At 41.1% G+C, this 23,076-nt stretch overlaps 1 protein-coding gene across 1 annotated transcript in view; it reads left to right on the plus strand.

Annotated features, from left to right (window-relative positions):
• Positions 1-23,076, plus strand: part of gas2l1 (growth arrest-specific 2 like 1) — a 40,468-nt gene that overhangs the window by 11,673 nt on the left and 5,719 nt on the right. Inside the window, exons 3-4 of the mRNA XM_048243942.1 lie at positions 4,646-4,742; positions 9,587-9,884. Of these exons, the coding sequence (XP_048099899.1) occupies positions 4,646-4,742; positions 9,587-9,884 (395 nt within the window). The remainder of the gene's footprint in view (positions 1-4,645; positions 4,743-9,586; positions 9,885-23,076) is intronic.

The following is a 23,076-nucleotide window of genomic DNA, read 5'->3' on the forward strand; positions in this document are numbered from 1 at the left end:
GCCCTGGGGACCCCTGTGGTGAGATGGTGAGGTGCAGATAGCTGACCAAGCCATGATAATGTTAAATGAGCGTCCTGTGAGGTAGGATTCAAACCAGGAGAGAGCAGAACCTGAGATTCCCATGTTAGCGAGTATAGAGAGAAGGATGCGGAGATTAACCGTGTCAAAGGCAGCCGATAAGTCAAGCAGAATGAGTACTGATGACCGAGTGGTCGCCCTGGCTTCTTTTAAGGCTTCTGTTAGAGACAGCAGAGCCGTTTCGGTAGAGTGGCCACTTTTGAACCCAGACTGATTTGGATCCAGAAGGTTGTTCTGTGAAAGGAAGTCAGAGACCTGTTTGGAGACTGCTCGTTCAATGCCTTTGGATAGGAAAGGCAGGAGTGAGACAGGGCGGTAGTTCTCGACTTGAGCAGGGTTGAGAGAAGCATTCTTAAGTAACGGTGTTACCCGGGCCATTTTGAACGCTGTTGGAAATGTGCCGGAGGTTAGCGAGGCATTGATCACATGTGTGATAGCTGGAGCGATGGTCGGGCTGATGGACTGAAGTAGGCTTGTAGGTATAGGGTCCAGCGAGCATGTGGTAGGACGGCTGCATGTCAGGAGTCTAGATACTTCACTCTCGGAGAGAGGCGTGAATGCTGAAAAAGATGTTCCAGCAGTCCCTAGAGGTTGTAGGAGTGCGGTATCTGAGTCAGATGCGTTGAGTGGGCATGTAGAGTACTAAGTACTCGTTCATTCAACTTTAGATCTAAAATCTATATTAAACTTGCATAAACTACAATAAAATCTACGATTCTTCCACGACAAGCACGGTGAAAGAGATACATTTAGTCATCTAGCTCCATAGACCCCCATTCAACCTGCACTCGCCCGCGATCACCCCTAGTGGAATTCTAATGGAACTGCAACAAATGTCGATACAATGAGGCTTAATAGGAAGTGCCAAGGCTCTCCGTAGACGGGCTCTGGTTGTATTCGTCCATAGACTGTACATTAGATACTGTTAAGTGACATGGCAGGCAGCAATGCAACCGTTAACTAGCATAACAGCTAATCTTATCGTTTCATTACGTTGGTGACGTACATCGTTCAAGACAGGAGATGTAGTCGACTGAGCGGATTCAGTCGACTACAGAGCGGATACAAAACCAACATAACTTTTGAAGTCTATCGAACAACAGTACTTTCTTGATGTGAAAAATTATCTTTTAAATTCACACACATCATATGTGAAATTCGTGGCACAATTCAAACTGGACCAAAAAAATAATTGTTATCTCTCCATTAACTCCCGTTCATATTTTTTTGAAAGATAGGTCCCTTGTAGCGGAAGTAAAACGGAAGTCACTGGGACACTCTATAACGGGAGACCTATGAAGTAGATCTGGTAAAAAAAAAGTTTAATCGTCGTTCCATATCAATGCTTATGAATGGTTACTATAACAACGATAGTAGGATGACGGTTGAGCGTGGAGACAGGCTTCGCAACAATGGAATCAACTGTAAACAAGCTAACTGTCCACGCTATCGCTGTTATAGGGCCAATGAAAGTTGTAGGCTACAACAAGCTGAACTAGTGAGCTTCTTTTTAAACGGAACCGCATGTTTCCTTTGCTTTACAGTGGCAACCGGGTGATAAGCGGCATAACGGCCTTCGAGGTGTGTCCGGTTAATAATAACAACACGTGGAATTAAGAAGAAAGAATAGAAAAGATTTATTTTCAACCAAAGGATATCTGCAAAGACCTGAACAAAATCTCTTTCCACTTTAGGAAATTACACAAACTCAGCCAGCTGCTAGCTAGCTGGCTATGTTTAAATTATTAAAATATCCCTCGGGATGAATAAAGTATGTATTTATCTGTTTGTCTATCTGCACTAAGGGTGGGCGATATGGACAAAAAATAATATCTCGATATTTTTTGTGATTTTGACGATAACAATAATTAGTCGATATCCTTTAAAAAATTGTTTTTGTTAAAGTCTGAGTTACTTTACAGCTCATTATTTATGAATAGCAATCACGTAGGCTAGCATTCCAAGTTACAGAATAGAAACTAATGCGTTAGCTTATGGCTAATGTATATGAGAAATCCCATAGAGATGCTAATGGTTAGCATAATCGGTAAACGTAGATATTTAGAGCGAACTTCAGTCCATTTACAAAAGAGTTACATGAGAATAGTTTTTTGTTTACAACTGACTTAAAATAATCAAAGGCTAATGTTTTCTCTCCATATAATACCGTGTAGGAAAAAACGTGACTGTCTCGTCAATGCTACTTGAACAGAAGTAGCCGCATAAAATCCCAAGTAGGCTACTCTCACTGCACAAAATAAACATTAGGCTGCGTGGGACAACGTTGTGACCCACTAGTGATCACGTGACACTTGCTCTGCTGCACTTCTCCTGCATAGCCTACCTCCTGGGAATGTATGAGTCTTCAGTGCGTTATTTCGAGTGTTTTTTTTCCCCATAAGTAATTTAAATACTCAATAATGTCAATTTGCACATCGTTAAAACAACAATCACGATATTATCGCAGACGATATATATCGCTCACCCCTAATCTGCACACACCTTGGAAACTAGATAGTAATGATGGTAGTTGTGAATGGCAGCAACCGAAGTCTGAAGTATCTTCACAGAGGCTAGATTTTATCTTTTACTGTCTCTATGGCTTTTACTGCCATTGACGCCAATGCGTCCAATGACAGCTTCTTCCACTGTGTAAAGTAGGTAGCAATAGCCTTTTCACAACAGCGACATCTCTGTTCAGGAGAATATTGCAACTAATGGCACTACCTCCGCATGCGAGTATAAATGGTTACGGTGCTCCCGTGACGTCACATTGTCGCACTACATGTCGGGAATGGCGAGTATGTAGGCGCCTTAAGCTGCAAAGCACTTCGTGAAACACTAGAAAGGGTGTGTCGCGGTTCTGCCTTTTCACACTGGAACACAGGATCGTTGATATGAGTGTCGCGATTTCGGTTTCAAATCGCATATCGTTACAACCCTATTACGTTACCATTCTTTATTATATTTACTTGCAATGAATCAGATTTTAGCGTGCGAAATAGTATACATTCAATGCTCATAAATAATGTGATTAAAAAGGACAAAAATGCAATTAAGCATGAAATGAGACATTGGCAGAATAGTTTCTGATTCTCTCTGTCTAAGTGTAGGCTATCTTTTATCAGGCAGAGCAGAGTAAGGAACATGTGGTTTAGCCTGTGCTGCATCAAATATCAAACAGAACTATAATGTGGATAGCGCTCCTTAAGAACATCTTCCCAGATAGCAAAATCAGATTGGCAGATAGCGGACCGCCGGTGGTATGCCGCGGTCCGCCATCTCTTTAAATTTAACATGTCATGAATATTAAGAAAAGTTAATAAAATGATATATGGCGTATAACTGAACAAATTAAAAAGATTTTAGACCAATAGTGGCAAAATATTGGGTAATTTGTCTGCAGCCTGGCAGCAGACCGCCAGAGAACCGATGAGCAATATGCCAGCGGACCGCCAGCTATTCTACGGGCATGTTTGGGAAACAGTCGGAAAAACCAAATGATTGATCTTAAGATGAATCGTAGAAAACCCCATATATCCATTGTTATCGGGGAACCGGGCCCTGAACCATTGTTCAGTGGTCGAAACTCTCTTTTAAAAAGAGAATTTGCATTTCATTTGGATATCAGGGTCCAATCAAGGTCCCAAGAGTCTAGAGGAAGAGTGGAGAGGCACAGAATCCAAGTGGCTTGAAGTCCAGTTTGATATTTCCACAGTCAGTGATGATTCGGGGTGCCATGTCATCTGCTGGTGTTGGTCCACTGTGTTTTATCAAGTCCAGAGTCAATGCAGCCTTCTACCAGGAGATTTTAGAGCACTTCATGTTTCCATCTGCTGACAAACTTTATAGAGATGCTGATTTTGTTTTCCAGCAGGACTCGGCACCTGCCCACAGTGACTGCTAGTAACTGGTTGGCTTACCATGGTATTAGTGTGCTTGACTGGCCAGACAACTCGTCTGACCTGAACCCCATAGATAATCTATGGTTTATTGTCAAGAGGAAAATGAGAGGCACCAGACCGAACAATACAGATGACCATAAGGCCATTATCAAAGCAACCTAATTTGATTAGTCAAATTAGTCAGATTAGTTCTTTTCAAAAGGTCGACATTTCTGTATTATAACCTCTTTATTTTTATATTTTGAGATACTGATTTTTGGTTTTCATGAGCTGTAAGCCATAATCATCAAAATTTAAACAAAAAAGGCTTGACATATTTTGCTTTATATCTAATGAATCTAGAATATGAAAGATTCACTTTTTGAAATAAATTTACCTTTTCACAACATTCAAATTTTTTGAGACCCACTTATATATAATGCAATGGGTGGTGATACTGGAGGCAGTTATTTTTTATGCATAGTAGTACACCAGAATATCTTTGAGATTAATAACTGTTTGCAACTGCCTTGCCTCGTGCAGTATCATCTTGGTAGAGCTGTCAAAACGGTCTCAGTTTTGGTTGTGTTGGCAAGTAAAAATGAAAAGGAATGTGTTCATTCGCTGATCAATGTGTTTTTTGCTGAGATGTATAATTTTTCCTCTTTACTCTCCTCCATTAGGTCCTGCGTACTCATGTGATGGTTCGTGTGGGAGGGGGCTGGGACACATTAGAGCACTACCTGGATAAACATGATCCTTGCCGCTGCACTGCTTTTGGTGAGCACATATCATGACCTATATTTATGCATTTTTCCCCTAGCTGTGTGACTGTCAACTATAGTCATGTATCCACCTCTTCAGGTAATCATACACTTCATGCAGATGTCTGGTGCTGTAACTTTTGAAAGTCACATATGATTTCTTGATGTTTTGATTGTTGTATTTGCCTTCAGCAGTGTCAGTTCTAGAATTCACATTATAGATAGATATATAGATATGTGAATATTTTCAACTAACAACTTGATGCATGTGAAAAGTGTTTGATGTGCAGCATAATAAAAGTAACAAAGATAATGTAATTAGGCAATGGACCGCAGGCAGTGTTTCCCCACTGCTAGATTTTAAGAGTGCTGCAAAATATTCACATGATCAGTAATATCACAGGTGAAGTAATGACATTCACTTGCACATTGAGTCTTGGAAAACACTTTTCCATTTTTGCCAACATTCACATTTGAATGAATAGAATTGAGTGAAATGAATAGAGACCTGCACGAGTAACCTAGTGGAAATTGAGCAAGCAGCTGTAACTAAGCATGCTAAACTCGACATCCAAACAGTATTCTAACGTTAGCTTAGAGATACGGCTTGATTGCATAACTTATTAGTTTGTTGTGATAAGACCTTAGCAGAGTTAACTTGAATGCAGCAGTTTTGAACAAATTTGCACAGCATGGTCACGATGCGAAGCGGATTTAATAGCAATTTAGCTCGTTGTTTTCTATGCAATGCTTCTATGTGCCAACAACAATCCTTCAACAATTGTTAATGTTTTGTTAAATGTACATGCAGAGGAGGGGCGGCGGGTCTGTTACGAGAGAGAGTGGGGCGGGGCAAGGAAAGGCTGCTTGTGTAAAAAACGCAGATCAATGAAAGGATTTTATCTACCATATTTTCAGGACTATAAGTCGTTCCGGATAGAAGTTGCATCAGTCAAAAAATGCGTCATGAAGAGGAAAACAACATATAAGTCGCACCGGACTATAAGTCACATGTATTTACAAATTTATTTCACAAAATCCAAGACCAAGAACAGACAGACTATGTTACTGCATAGAGGCCAAAAAGATAGAGAATTCTACCTGGAATGTTAATGAAGACGAAGGAGTGAAATGAGGTGAGCTGGAAGATGCAAAGGCAGCCAATTTACAAAACATTCACTGAACAGAAATGCTGATGTGGTACATGAAAATTTAGCTAGAAATGTGGAGAATGCAATGCAATCAAGCATTTTGGGCATGTGGAGGCACGCAGCCAACGAGGGCCCGACGGTAATTGTAAAGCAATTTACAAAAGATTCACTGAACAAAAATGCTGATGTGGTACATGAAAATTTAGCTTTAGAGAATGCAATGCAATCAAACTTTTGGGCGATGTCGACGCACAAGCCGGCAGACTACCACAGAGAGAGCGAGAGAGAAAAAAAGATGCGTGTTTAAAAGAACGTGCAAACTTTCAACGACGCTATACCCTTATTTTAGAGACTGTTCACATGCCTTTCTTAACCAGTATGCACATTTAATCTGGAAAGGCAAGTTATTAACTAGCACACATAATAGGGTGACCAGAGTTGCGTGTTCCAACAAAAGCCTGTCGGGACACTAAAATGTCCCAGTTTACACCAACCGCTATTAAAGTGTGGCCTTATTATAGCCTGATCATTAACTAAACCCATGTAGAAAGACTATAGTCTAAAACGTCCGCCGATGATTTCGATAATGTGTGTGCATGTGTCAGTCAATCGTAACAATCTGCATAATCTTTGCAGCCAACCTTACAGTGTATAAACATTGTTGCAATTTCTCGTCATATCTGCCTCGATTTACGGTTAGGACAATGCTCAAAATAACCTATGGCTGAGTTTTGTTTTCAAATGTTTTCATGCATGTCTGGATAACGGGTGAGGAATGTTTAGGAGACAGACTATCGTAAATCCTCAAATTATGGGCGTTTATAAAATCCTTTTATTTATAGGCTGCACAAAGCACAGGCCTTTATTTGGGGCAGGCGTGTATTCGAGGCAGGCCTTTATTTCTTATGTGCGTTTTATTTTGAGACATGTGTTTCGTTTGGAGTGGCATACCGGTAGACTATCAAAAGCAAAAGATATTCGGTTTGGTTTGGGATTTAATTTACTTTTGGACTGTTTGATTATATTGCTAAATGTTGGGACTGTTAGACACTGAAATCTGGGGGGTATTTGATGGTTCACTATTAAGTTTCATGTAGTTGAAAGAGTGTCAGGATTTCCACCCGCTGTATATTACGAGAGAAGGCAACCGCTTTCATTCATTCATTGAACGTGTGGTGTAATGGAAGTCTTATTGCGTAGGCCTACGTTAGCCTAAATTGAGTTATTTTTTTAAATATGCATGATTTACTTTTTTATTTAATTTGTAGGCTGGAATGCCTTGCGGCAACAATTGTGTTTAAATGTAGGATAGTAGGCTACTGCTTCAGCCTCTGGCAAGCTCAGAAGGGGGCGGCAAGCGACTGGTAGCTTGAGAGCGACGTGTTGGAGACCCAGTGTAGGACAACGACTTTTTATTGGCAACAGTATTGAAACAACCAACAATATAAAATATTAAGAAGAGCTCTTTTATTTCATTGAGTTAGATCGAAACAATGTAGGCAATTACCCCGGCTTATTTGGGGGCCAGCCTTTATTTATAAATAGAATCCAGGCCCGTAAATTTGAGGATTTACGGTATGCATGTGTGTTCTAGGCATAGTGCAAGCCCTAATCTCCGACTGAAAGTGTGCAGAACTTGTGCTTTTACATAATAATATTTAATACATTTTCCTGGTGGTGACACCCCCAAACCCCCTTTTGGGCTTAAGTACAAACTCGAGTCTGTAGTTTATACTGACTTTAGAACAGCTAGGCACTCTGGTGGTGTGTAGTCGGATTCTGTTCTGGTTGTTGGGCTGGGTGTCTGTGTGTGAGGTGGTGCCAGTGTTGTGGGAGGTGGTGGCTGCCGATGTGGAGGCAGTGGCAGTTTCACTGCGAACCGCTGCTTCCTGTCTTTGGACATCCAGCCCCTCTGGTGTTCCCACAACAGGGAACACCACATCATGTTGGGCCCCAAGCAGATCGTCTATTTCTTTAAAGAATTGGAAATGAATGGGACCCTTCCCTCTGCTGGTGCTGTTGTCTTTAACCACTTACTGGCCACCTTGTCAGGGCAGAATGTTTCCTTGTACTGTTCGGTTACCTTTGTAGCCATTTCTGCCCACAGCTCTTTTTTGTTTCTCCGGCTAAGCTTGAGGCGGCTGTTCAGGTCCTTCATTGACTTTGGGAGACCCTCTCCTTCCCTCCCCAGATGTAGCCTCGTCAAGTCGACCATGAAGAGCGTGTGCTCCTTTGTAAAGAAATGCATGGGCAGAGGTGTGGGAGTGTCAGCAGAGGGTGCCTCAAACACATACTGTAAAGGGCAGCTGCCTAAAACACATAAAAAGCAATATGTCAGTAAGCATAACATCATTAACACCCATACTAATGTTATTCTTATGATTATACTATGATCATTATTTCCATTATCTTAGCAGCTTCAACAAGGTTGACCTTGATCGATAGGTCCCCATCAGCATAGTATGCTGTGGGGTCAGATTCATGTTGGTAGAGAGAACTAGGAAGATGGCAGGGTCCTCTGTGGGTTCAGGAACAGGTCTAACCAGGTAGCCAGGTCAACACATTTTGTAGTATTAAGGATTCTATTCACCCAGTAATTGACTTTTAAATGCTTGAAAAATAGTATCTGTCTGTTTAAAGGATAATCAAATATAGACACATTGATCTATAGACCCAATTTGTTTTGGAGTTGGCGGCCTAAAAAGATTAGGCTATTGTTGTCCTTGTCGTCTTCAGAAGCTGATTGAACATTATAGCTATAGGCTACCTTACAAGTTATATGAATGCCTCATGAGTTTTACAGCCTGCGTGAATTGAGCATTTAGAAGCTGTGCTGTGTAGTTTGGATCTTTTCGGACTATAAAATAGAGATTCTGAAGCAATTCAATCTTTGGCTACGGATCTTCTTGGAGAACGGACAACAGATTGAAAGCGACACCACTGGGGCTATTTTAATTCTAAAGGCAAAGGTAACTTTATCAGGATGCATAGTCTTGTGGTGATTGGTTGAGAGGAAAAATATGCTCATTTAGACTTCACAAACTTTAAAGCTGATTTTCTCAAAACTTGCTTTTTTTCTGAGATGAGGATAGCTTTCACATTTTGGCCAATATCTCTGGGTGGCTAAACAGATTTGAACAAATGACCCCTTGTTTTAAACCCTAAGGTCTTTTTTTTTTTTTTTTGTCGAATTGGACTCATTTCGTGGTGGCACGCCCCATATACTAAATTGCAGTCAACCATCATGTTTACTTATTAACTGTAAACTTTAAGAAGTCCGCATAAGAGGTGGCGACCAAGAAGTTCATAGTAATGCGAGAGTTCATTGTCAAGTTATGACATGTTCATGGTCCATGTAAAAGTTAATGATAGAACTATAATCAATTTAAGTTGAACTGTAGATTTCACTGTTTTACTGTGAAATGTTACAGTTATTTTTTCCTAGTTTGTAGTTTATGTGTAAACTGTGACTAAAATAAATATATATAGATAAAAATAACAAAACTGGAAGAAAATGGTGGAAAACAAATGGAATAAGCTTAGATATTAAACAACAATAATTATCTTTTTATGTGCATGGCCTTACTTTGTTGGTAAAATCATATGCATTGCGTCTGCTTTCCTTTTTTTCTGTTTTTGATTGTTATTTATTGTCCAATACAATTGTCCAGTTTTTTTCTCATATCTTTACTGATTTTTTTTTTGGCAGCTCACCGCTATCAGCAGGCTAAAGCTGGTGGTCAAGGTTCCCACAGCAAGTCCTCTAGTGCCCATTCTTCACGTTCCACTAGCCCTGGGCCTCACTGGCGAAATGAAAGTATTGCCTCTAGGACTTCTGAGAGGCAATCCTTGGATCCCTCCGGAACCTCCTCATCTCCTTGTCGACAGGGCCGCTCCCACCGTCCTTCCATTTTAACAGAGAGGGAATTCAGTACAGGCTGTACACCCACACTCTTGTCACGGCCAAGCCGGGACCATTCGGAACCTCGACACTTCAAGCCTTTCAGGTGTGTCCATGTTTGCTTGCGCATTCATTTTCTTGCAATACAGTTAACGAAAACCATTTTTTCAGTTAAAAAAACATTACAAAAGTTTTTATAGAACAACTGTTCATTGACTCCTGCCTCTCCATGTAACTACTCAAGGTTTCCTTCTGTTCAAATATTTTTCAAATCTTACATTTTGGGATTAGCATAGGAAAAGGGAGAAGATGTTTAGTGGGATACACATGACTAACTTTCTCTAATGCAATGATGAATTTGGCCCACACTGACATAAATCTTTTATTAGAAGTACATTGCTTTATTTGCTGAAATATCTCCACGGAATCAATAGATGAAGTAGATGTGCTATATTTGAAAGAGATTAACCTACAATATGTATTATGCGTGGATGGGAATGAAGACGATCATAGAGTTCCAAGTCAAAGGGGATTCAGGCTGAGGAGAACATGGCCAACGAGTTGAGTTCAGGTGAACATGGCCAACGACTTGAATTTGTTCAGCAGGACCCTCAGCTTCCTCTTCCCTCTCCCCCCTGACCCCCACACCTCCCCCTTCATGTTTCCCTCTCAATGTACATGTCTTGTTACTGTACCATTGCTTTTCCATTGGCTATTGTGCGCACCAAAAGTTATGTCACGATTGTCAGCGGTGACATTATTGGTCTTGCAAAAAAAAAAACATATTTCTCCTTCGTTCCATGGCAAGCTAATATTTCCAATGAGATTGTTATAACCCATTTTTTATATACTTGTGGATATCTTGTTCTTTTATTGTATCCAACACTTTCTGTGGTCTACCTTGGATCTCCTTAACTGTGTCAAATCCAGTGGTGGGGTACAACAAGCAACAATTATGTTGAAAACTTGTATATTTTCCACATGTTGTGTGCGTACACTTTGTCATGATAGAACCCCCAAATATCAGTATGATCGTTTGTGCTGAATGCTCTCCCTCAGATGATTCGGCACAGACATTTTCATATGATTGTTGGTGTTGGTACCACCAAATTTGACACCTTGTGACTTCCCTAACATGAAGGTCAAGCTGAAGGATCACCTGTTTGACACAGGGGAGGATGTCCAAAGTGTGACATCCAAAATGTGCAAGTTGTTAGAGAAAGAAGGTTATGTTCTATTCAGCATTTTGTTGCTGCCGCAGGACTATGAAAGATTACAACATCTGTCGACATTAGTTTTCATCTAGTGACAGTTGTCGCCTGAACCAAAAATTGCCCTTTAAAGTGTTTGCTCACCCAGGGTTTGCTACTTGGAAATATTTGAACTACCTTTTCATGGATGACAGTGCCTTAACAGTATGACACATGTAACCCCTTCTTAATGGGTGTGCACAGGCACTAGCTACAATCAGTATACAACAGTGGCGCAAACAGGATCCTGAATTCTCAGTGGTGGGATGGTGAGCTGGCTGAGATTCCTGAATACCAGTAGGCTAAAGGCAATAAATTCAATAGCGCGGTGCCTCCACTGTAAAAATACTATACACTTACCTTAAAGCTCATGTATAATGTACTTTTACAGAATTGAAATATACACTCTTAGAAAATTCCCTGTAAAATTACAGTACAGTACAAGCAGCACGGTTGCCAGAACTTTACCGTAGAATTAAGGTGCGATACAGTACTGTAATACAGTTTACAGTAATCATGTGATTGCTGTTTTACTACAAGGTTGTACTGTACTGTACTATACAGTGCAGTACTGTTTTTTGTTACTGTTACTGTTTATTTATTTATTTTTTTATTTAATTTAGTATTCCTCAATTGCATTTATGTATTAATCAATGTATTTATCTATCAACCAACACTTACATATTATGATAACAATATTCAGTTTAAGTATTTAAACAAGTGAAATGTTAAGTCACACAAAACAATCTTACATTAAACACTTTTATGTATCATTCTTGAAGATATTTCATTCATTTTACACAAGCTGAAACACTGAAACACATTAAAAACACTGAAACACATTACAATATCATTAACTTTTGCTACACAGAGAGAGACCGACCGGGACTCTCTGCAAAGGCAACGATTTCAACATTAAGGTGTTGCTTCAATTATTTTAGTTTAAAGCAGAGCTAGTATTTAATCAAGTATTTAAACAACTAATTACATTAGTTTGAGACACAGGTCCTCCTCTACCTATAGCCACACACACACACACACACACACACACACATATTGCATTAAAACCATTAATGACAAGAGTCACTCTTCTTACTCATGCAAAGGCAACATTTTGAACAGTTGTTGCTTCAATAATTTTACATTTTAAAAAGTACAGAGCAGACTGTCAAGTTTCAAACAGAACTAGTATTACTTCAAGTATTTAAACAAACAAAAGTTTGAAACAGGTTCTCCTCCACGTATACACACACACACACACACACACACACACACACACTTCCTTCTCATCTTTTTTCATTTTGTTTTTCATCTGGCACTGTGACGTCACACACAATCTAGTGTAATGTTTAAAGCAGAACTATTTTAACTCAAAAGTCTGAAACAAGTAAATCAGTCCCCACCCCCACCCACTCACTGATACAAACATCACTCAAAGACACCTCTCTCCCCTGCTTTTTTTCCCCTTTCTTCTCTGAGCTGCTCACACAAGTGGTATCACATACATACACGCACACACAAACATTTAACCCCCCCCCCCCTCTCTCTCTCTCTCACACACACACACACACACACACACACAAAACCTGTTAGATGTAACTGCTTAGTTAGAGGTCTGCCATTCAAAGTCCAGCAAGGAGCGAATGAAGTTATTAACGTGGGAGTTGATGGGTGGTGCTTTTGTCTGGACAATTCGTCCGGTCTTCTTGCTCACTCCCTGTTGGGCTGTGCATTTCTTTCCATCTTCCGGATTAATTCTCACCAGAAATCTATAATGTGAGATTACATTTTAACTTCCAGTCTATAATTTTATAATTGATAAAAATAAAACATATAGAAAATAACTTACCTCTGAACAAGCTCCAAAGTGCATGCAGCTGACTCTTGGTATTCCATGTTTAAGACGTAATACGATGCAAAAAGAGTGGCGAAAGCAGCAGGAAAACTGTCTGATCCAGTGAATGTAATAGCAACTCTTCCTTCAATGGACACCATCCATCTTTTTGCTGTCATGAGCGAGGGTCCTAAAACAAAACAATGTACTTTATTTTGAACACGAACTTCAAAAATACTGAAAACTGAAACAATGCAATAACAGACCGAGTTCAGATGTACACCCTATAGAGAATATATGAAAATCCTTGATGACAAAGCAGTGGTTTAAGGTATTATCTGGAGTCAACCAACCCATAACCCTGTTGTTTCACATTACTAAGTGCTGTCAGAAGGTATGAAAACTACAAGACTTGGTACAACATAGACCAAATGGTGAAACATCAGCCAGCACTAACTGATAAGGTCAAAGAAGTTTCATTTTCATCTGTTAGCATTAGCAAATTTGGTCACTGTTGTCCCAAATGCTATGGTTCTTTTACCTACCAGCAGCACTCACCAGACTCAAAGAACAGAGGTACAGAGATAGTTTCAGAACCCAACTATAGCTGCCAAACTGTGGAAGAGACTGCAAAAAGATAGTACCAAGATTCTGCTAACCAGGGATCCTTAAAAAAAAGCAGTGGAATACCCATACCCATATTCTATCAAATTCAGATTAATGAAAGATTAATAATATTTATGCAATGTAACACAAGTGGGAGTGAGGTTGTTCGTGGATATCCTCTCGGGTGTAGTTCAGACAAAGGTAACCACACACATAAGGAGATCCAAGAACAACCTCACAACCACAAGTGTTATATGGCTTTTATAAAACCATTCCATTGCTAAATAATAAAGTTTACATACAAATGAAGAGGAAAAACATACTTACCAACCATAATGAGTCTGGGTGTGTCAGGCAATCTCGTGCCCCCACGCCTGCCACGGTTTCAGTGACCTGTATAAAACAAAACAAAACAAAAAAACATGTGCATTACAGTTTGTTAATTTGTCATGCTATTACTTACAAAAAATGAAATGTTAGATGCCTGCATAAAGAAGGCTAGATGATCTTAGTTTAAACAAATAGGCTTACCTTGCTGTTAATTAAAACTAGGGTTAACTGTGCTTAGACAAGAGCCAACGGGCTATATGACAGACTTCACAATATACAGACGTAGGTTGGCAGAACTTCGTTCTCGATATTACAGCAAGGTGGCAGCAAAGTTACAGTATGCGGGGAAATGTACTGTAATATATTCCCGCGTCAATAATATTACCCAGAATGCAACATTAACTACAACACTGTGCTGTAAAGACATGATATTGTATCATACTGTAGAATTTAGCTGTACTGTAATGCAAAACCTACAGCCACATTTAACAGTGTATGATAGGGGAAAAGGTTCAATAAACTAGTGGTGGATGCATACAAAAATGAATTGCCAATACACCTGAAGTATAATGAAATAAAACAATACAGTTTATGACGGAATGATATTTATAAAATAACTTCAATGAGAAGCAACAGGGAATCAACACCCTGACAAATAGACAAACGTTAGCGAGTGAACAATTCACTCTGAGTGAAACAGGGTGAACCTTAACGTTAACAGACAGTAACGGTTACACTGTTAGCTTAGGCTAAACAGTTCCCAGTGTGAAAGACAGACAACAATACAATACACCTCTCATTCAATCACAAGAATACACAAATCACAAAATAGTATCATATGTCATAATGAAATAACCCAACCCAAGCGCTGGCCGTTGGAGCCCGTTGGTGCACTGAAGTCAGCTCTATGAGCTGAAGGCAGGGTAGCAACCGCTACAATGCCCATCCGACTCGCCGGTCACTCGTGGCAGGAACCGAGTGTGTGTGTGTCAGTGTCAGTGTACTCACAAACAGACGGTTTCACTCCACTCGGCCAATGAGCTAATGACCGTTGTCCCAACATAGATGGGAGGCAAGCAGCGGCCTTGAGCTAGCCGAGGTAGCCAGTGACACCAGCAGTAGCAGGGCGGTTGGTCCTCCGGTGGGCTTAGCACCGATGGTGAAGCAGTCGTCCTGGGAGAGGTGTAGCTAACGGTAGTAGCTAACGATAGTAGCTAACGACCAGTAGCACTAGAAGCTAAACAGTAACTGCTAAGCTCTGAGGCAAGTTTAACAAAACCCGATGGGAGACACGAAGCGGGTCCACACCAAAACTGATCACAATGAACGTGACCCACAAGCACAGTTCACCATTCGTGGGCCTGGGTACATAAAAGTACAGCTAAGTCTCCACCAAACAGCACTGACCGGCGGAGCAGGAGAAACCGTGACCTCTCTTTCCTCTGGGCAAACTAGGACTCACGAGCCTTCTCCTCAATGAGGAGATGGAATGTTCATATTCCCCGCAAGTTTGCGTGCATAATAAAATAACAAATAATCATTGGTTGTTTATAGAATCCAAATAAAAGCAAAACAAACAAAGACATTTGATTGGTTTAACTGAAAGCGTGTTCCGATGGCTCTGTGCAGAGATTCCTGATAACATTATTGCCATTCACATAGGTTTGGGCATGTGTGAGATTTCTATGTTGGGTACGGCAGGGCTGGTGATCAGTAACATCCATAAGAAATATGCAAGTTAAATTTAGGTTTCTCAATATGATACCTTTAGGCAACATGCTAACTCACAGATTTGGACTTGAAAGGGGTTGAAATCACAGTTTTTCTATGTAGTATTTATTTAAAGAAGCACAAAATGTTGCATCTTGAATATAAATGGCAGTAAGTGTATACATTTAGACACTAACACTACATTTTTATGACATATGTTTGTATACAGTGGGCATCGCTTTCAAATGACCACTTCAGTCGCGCATTACGAGGCGTGAAGCTGCGTGAAGCTTTAGTACCACTTTCAGCCACTGTGCGTCGCTCTGCCACTGTACATCGCTCTGCCTGCCGCCCCTACTGAAAAAGAAGGAGACTTGCCGAGAGTAATCCCAGCCTACGAATTCAATAACAAAATAAATCATGCATAATTAAACATTACCTCGATTTAGGCTACTTGGGTATGTCTTAAGGCTTGACTACACGGTGGTAACGAAAATTGAAATCGAAATTTGCTGTCTACATTATTGTCAGTGTTGGGGGTAACGCAGCTACGCAAATCAAAACAGTGGTGTGATAATTGAGCCAGTAGAGAAATAACTGTTCAGAATTAATCTGTAGCCAGCTTCTGCAGAAAACAATGTTGTTGCCGATTTAATACTATCTGGTGACGTTTTTAATAGGCTACGCAATAGAGGCTTAGACAACTATGACCCACGTTTTGGTTTCAGAAATTAATTTGTCTCTACTTCTTGACTGCAATGTAGTCAATTGACTGCTTGACATGTCATTTTTATTTTTCTGTACAATAAACAAATACATCTGCTTTATGCCACAGAATTACATTCATATTTGGCTGACTTCTGCAGACGCGCAAAAAAACACTGCCAGGCCATCCTTAAAAATATTTTCGCTTGCAGTAACCCGACCGACCCTGTCAATTTAGAACCCAACCCAAATATTTATTTTTTCCCCTTTTAGTCCGACCGACTTGCGGTTGTAAACTTATGCTAAGACTGACCGATTTTTTTTTTTTCTAAACAACCAATACAAATAAAATACTATTTATTTTAGTAGGCCTAAGTATTGTGAATATAAATTGCCTACATACAAAAACGTAGGCTCTCTTAAATAAAACCCTGTGGCGCCATCTCTATTGATTTTTCGATGTCACACTATGGCCTATACGCTTCGTTTCATTCACACAAACATCTCGACTCAACGCTTATTACTTGGCACGAAGCTCTGGAAGAACTGTGCCCAAAGTACACAACTGTTTCACCAGCACATTTAAATGACTTGACTAAAACCGTGCATAACTGGAGGTACACCTGTTATCTGAGCAGTCTGTATGTCCTCATTTTGCGAATGCGAGGACGATATGAGTCTGATGCATAGATGTCCGAAGTCACGATAATGTTTGAAAACCACTGGCTCGTAATCACAATAATTTAACACACGACAGTTGGATACTTCATCATGTTCCCATGCCTACATTTTGGTGAGTAGCATAGAGATTGTTAAAACAATAAAACAAATAAAGGCCTGTGGTTTGCGCAGCCTACAGTAAGTAGGTTAAATAACAGACCCACCACAATGTGCGGTATGATGATTTTTTACGAGCAAGATGTTTTTGGTGCTCTGCATGTTCTTAAATAACAATGATCATTAGTAGCCTAATATTTTACCATTATTTTGTGTAAATGGGCTATGCATTGGGTTAGACACCAGGGGCCATATTCACAAAGCCTTTTATCTTACCACTAGGAGTAGGCTACTCCTAAATAGCAATAAAAGATTTTAGCTATAGGAGTTTCTCTTATTAAGTTATTCACAAAGCCTTTCAGACCTAGGCTACTCTTAGTAAGGGAAAATGACAACTCCTGAACAGATTCTAGAGCTGACTTTGACTAACAGTCTAAGAGTGAGTGAGTCTTCGTTGCTATGGATGACGTTATTACTCATGCACGAGCTTGACTGAAGTGACCACCTTGATTGGCTGATTATTGTAACGCGGGAAACACCTTCCTTTACAATGAGTGGCAGGTGACAGGTCTGAGAATGCATCCGCTACACAAGGACAGAAGATGATGAATAACTGAATAAAAAGGCCTAGCCTAAATGAATCAAGAGTAAGGCAAAACAAATAGCCTAGTAGCCTAATGAAACATACGGATTGATGTAGTATCTTTGTAACATTATTAAATTAATCTGTTACTATGCCTATGCCTACGTTTGCAAAAGAGAACATTTTCATTTGATTCACAATAATGTTACATTTAATTTACATGTTGACAATGAGTAGCCTAGTTTTGGTTGTTGTTGGTGGCGTTATTGCATGTTAGTTATGCCTACAATGCAAAATTGCTTCCTCACGATTGGAAGCTCCTGTAGTCGCATAGGATTTCAAAACAGGCGAAATGCCACAAAACCGGTTTGTGAATAGGTCTGTGAGTTAGTAGTCCTCTTGACTTCTTTTAAGCTGTCACAGCTGGTGGGAAGGTGTAATTTGTTGGGGGCAGGGCCGGATTAACTGGGCACAAATGTCTGATGGCCCCCCCTGCCCCCCAGTCAACGTGAATCGGGTGGTCAGTTAATAGGCTATGCCGAAATAGTTTTCAACATTTTGAATATTAGTGTCGGGTGAATTAGGAAATGTTCTCAAAGTAGCCTTATGGCTGAAAGCTGCTTGGGATCCCCCCTGTCAAGCAATATAACCATACAAACGCGCGCACTCATTTGGCGTGTTTCCATCCAACTTCCTAATGCACATTTAATCTATTCGAATAAGAAATCCCGGCTGGAAACACGTGAAATGCGCATCAAAAATCCTAATGCGCATCTATATTTGATTCGCTAGAGGGGTGGATTAACTCTCGATGCATAAGGTATAATCGCGAATAAAGTTGATGGAAACGGTTTATTCGCATCGTGTGACGTAACCTTCAGAGAATCTCAGCAATCTCTGGCGCTTCCCTATAACATTAGGCAACTTGATGTGTTCTCTTGCTTGTTTCCGTAGAATGAAAACAAACTGAATACACACATCGGTGCACAGTTGTTTTGCTGACGCTAAAGTTTTCGCCAACAACTCGATCGGCACACATCGCAAGTTTATACAACTAGTGCAGTGCCCGTTCAAACATGCCATTCCTGTAGAAAACCTGTAGCCCGATTACATGCCCGCAGGTATGCCTGCTTTAACAATAGGATGATAGGGAAAAACATCATTCCAGCTAAGCATTCAATAATGTATAGGCCTACTGAATATCATAATATATTAGCCTATAATTAATGTGCAGTAAGCAGAATTTAGGCATGACTGCATGTGATTTCTACAGATCAGAATGGCATAACAAATGTTTTGAGTTACGGCTATAGGCCTAGCTTATTGCATAACTTTCCTGATAGTGAAGACAAGCCATTTTGTGATCGTTTGACATTTGCAACGATGTAACTCAAAAGCAGTGTTTGGTAGCATAAGTGACGTTTGTCTGTCGGCCAATTGTTGTCTAGCTGTGTGGCACGTCTTCTGAAATCGGGACCATTAGCCTATTACTTGTTTCAATTTGGGACCTTGCAGTCGGAAATGTAGTTTGTTTATTCAGAGTCTCACGTCCAATGTAGCCTGGGCTATTCAAAGCGTCAGTTTATTGCACATACTTTTCATGTAATTTATTTATTGTTGAGGTCAGAGATGATAATCAAACATCTTGCATTTTAACCGTGATTTAGTGCTGCCAAATCTCCGCTTATCCTCTCTCTGGTCCTGCGCGCAGTGCTGTGTGTAGAGCGGAGAAAGCCAACGTGTGCTTCTTTTACCGATATATAGCCTATAACTATATATTTAGCTTTTCTTATCCAAACAGTGTCAAACTATGCACTGCACTTACTCATGCCAGTAGCAAGACACTACTCATGCCAGTAGCAAGACACCTGCCAAGTTTGAAATCGAACGGACCAACGACACGCAGACAGACAGACAGACGTTCCTGCAATTTATGGATAGATAGATGCGATGGCTTGTTTGTTGGGATAGGCATCCGACAACGAGTACTCGGGGCAACAGCCAAACCCTGACTTGTGAATCCATCCTGCTTCAATGACTACCGCCCTGTGGCACTGACACCCATCATCATGAAGTGCTTTGAGCGGCTTGTCATGTCACATATCAAAGCCATTCTCCCCCCCACCCTGGACCCCTTCCAGTTTGCATACCGAGCCAAGCGGTCTACAGAGGATGCAATCTGCTCTGCCCTCCACCCAGCCCTCACCCACCTGGAAAAAAGAGACTCATATGTGAGATTGCTGTTTATAGACTTCAGTTCTGCATTCAACACCATAATACCACAACAACTCATCTGCAAACTTCGACAAACTGGGACTCAGTACCTACCTCTGCAACTGGCTACTGGACTTCCTCTGTCAGAGGCCCCAAGTAGTACGTGTTGGCAACAATACCTCAAGCAGCATCACACTGAGCACAGGGGCCCCAAAGGCTGCGTGCTCAGTCCGCTGCTCTTCACCCTGCTGACGATGACTGCGCTGCAACCTACAGCAACAATCACATAGTGAAATTTGCTGACGACACAACTCTGGTGGGTCTCATCACCAAGGGCTTACGAGACTCAATACAGGTTGGAGGTCGACCATCTGACCACGTGGTGCAGGGACAACAACCTCCTGCTGAACGTCCAGCAAGACCAAAGAGATTGTTGTTGACTTCCGGAGGGTCACACCCAACACCTGCCACTGACCATCGACGGTGCTGTGGTGGAGAGAGAGCGAGCAGCACCAAATTCCTGGGGGGTGCACATCAGCGAAGACCTCTCCTGGACCACCAACACTGCATCACTGGCGAAGAGAGCTCAGCGCCGCCTGTACTTCCTGCGGAACTCAGGCGAGCAAGTGCTCCACCAGCCATCATGACCACATTCTACCGAGGCACCATTGAGAGCATCCTCTCCAGCTGTATCGCTGTGTGGGGCGGAAGCTGCACTGAATACAACAGGAAAGCCCTGCAGCGCATAGTGAACACAGCTGGAAGGATCATTGGTGCTTCACTCCCTCCCTGAAGGACATTTACACCACCCACCTCACCCGCCAAAGGCGACCAAAATTGTGAGTGATGCAAGTCACCCCGCTCACAATCTGTTTGATCTACTGCCCTCTGGGAAGAGGTACAGAAGCCTGCGCTCCCTCAAGACTACCAGACTCACCAACAGCTTCATACACCAAGCTGTAAGGATGCTGAACTCTCCCCTCCTCCCCCCTCCACCCTCAGCTACATAACATCCTGGACATTGGACCCACAATGGCCGCCTGCACTACTCCACTTGCACACTTGAACACTTGCACACTTGTACACTTTACAACTTGGTGTTGTTGTCCTGAAAACACAACACTTCTGCTGCTCTTACATAACTTGCACCACTATGCCACTTTCTTCATTACTCAGGTCAAACAGAACTACCCAAGCCTCTTATTGGCCTGACTTTTGCACTAGTTTTTTATTGACTGTCTATGCACAATTTCAACAAAATTTTGCTGCTCTTATTTTTTTCATTATTATATGTGCCCTCTTATTTACTTATTTACTTACTTTTTTTTTTTACTTGAATGTTATGTTTGTCTGTGGACTTAAAATTGGTAAAATATGTCTTGTCTTCACCGTGGGATAGTGAGAAACGTAATTTCGATCTCTTTGTATGTCTGGAACATGTGAAGAAATTGACAATAAAGCTGACTTTGACTTTGACTTTGACTTTAAAGGTCTCCACCCACTGTTGGTCAGTGAAATAGAGCTATAATCGGGCCTTAAAATTTAGGCCCAACAAGACCCGAGCCCCACAGAAATCAGCCCGATCCCTGACCGAGCCCGAGACTGACAGCTTTTTAAAAGCCGAACCCGTTTACAGCCCGACATTATTCAAATGTCCGCGACGCGCATAGCTCTTTTGCCTTTTGTCAAGAATGAGTAACATTTGACATCATTTATTCATGACTAACGTAGCCTAGGCCACTTGGAAGTTGGAACAAAGAAATAAAATGGCCCAAGTCCTCTCAGCATTCTGAAGTTTGCGGGAACCCTCCCATACGCAGCCCCGACATTAATTAGTTCTTGCGCCAGCTTTTCAATCCCCTCGCCATTTACGATATTAAAAGGCCTAATGTCTTTACAGCGAAAGCTGACACATTTCTTCTCCGTAACCATTTGTTTCACCTTTGCAGGGTTTGATTTTGTTGCTGTAGCCTAACAAACAATGTGATCCTGATGGACACTGACAGCTTTGATCAACATGCCTTATCAGCGACGAATTCCCTGTCGTTCTACAGAATGTTGCATCCTTTGGATTTTACATAACCACTGGCTCATTATTCTCATTATGCACATGATCAAAACTTTTCCACACCTCAGACTTTGCTTTCTTTGCCGGTGCAACTAAAACGCCAGTCACAAGAGGCCAGCCTCTGTTTCACCTCCTAAGCATCCATTTCTGCATCTTTCTCGCAGCTAACCGAAACGCATCACCTGACCGCTCATTTAGCCTACCGCGCAAGCCCGAGCCTGCGTGAAATGATAGAAATGAAGCTCTACAGTGAAGTAACAAATTTGACAAAAAAACTTGGGAGTTCCCAAGTGTATGGTGGTCTCCGGCGATGGGAAGCTGCCAACACCCGATTGCGCAACATTCTCCGCCTTCCTTCTAATCGATATTAAACAAAATATTTTCAAAATGAAGGAATGAATTAGGCCTAGGTTCTAGGCTATTCCGAGAGAGGAGGGCGTCCATTTCACTTAACATAGGCAAAGTGTCCCAAAATACTTAGAATCAATAGGTGTTGGAAACGCTGACTAATGCACATTTTATTTATGCGCATTACCATGGATGCGCATCACTAATTCGCATGAGTTGGATGAAAACACGCTAATTGTTTCAAAAGGAGTAAATTCGGCTTGGTCAGAACTGAGCTGTGGACGACACGGCACGGCATGCCCAATTGAAAATAAATTAACGCAACGCAACACAGACCCCGCTTCTCTCGCGTCAGTCACTGACATGAACGAAACACAGAATCCGCTTCTCTCACGGCAGTCACTGACAGTAGCCTAGAATAAATGCATGGGGAAAAAAACTTCCCCATGACAAAGACATCGTAAAACACTGAAAGTTAATATTTTGTCATACATCTGTAATAATTATAACATACATCTGTCCTTTGTCAAATGTGTTATGTTCCAAGTAGCCTAGTGCGTAATTCTGCTTCATAAAGTTGAACAAATACATTTGCTTATCTCACAGAAAAATATAAATAGCCAGTTAGGGTCTACAGTGCAGAGTTGGTAAGTTATGGTAGGCCAACTTGGAGTGAACATACAAACAGGGGAAATTCTTTCTCTAGTAGCTGAGTAGCCTCAGGTGCGCACGTAGACATAAGGCCGAACATGCAAGCGCCAATGAATCGTTAACTCTCCGACAATCACGGCTTAAACTTAAATAGGTTAACATCACTCTAAGTTCGCTTTCAAGCAAGGAAAACGATGATTTGAAGACATCTGTTTCGTTGGA

This window comes from Alosa alosa, chromosome 5 (genome assembly GCF_017589495.1).
Source record: "Alosa alosa isolate M-15738 ecotype Scorff River chromosome 5, AALO_Geno_1.1, whole genome shotgun sequence".
Taxonomy (NCBI): Eukaryota; Metazoa; Chordata; class Actinopteri; order Clupeiformes; family Clupeidae; genus Alosa; species Alosa alosa.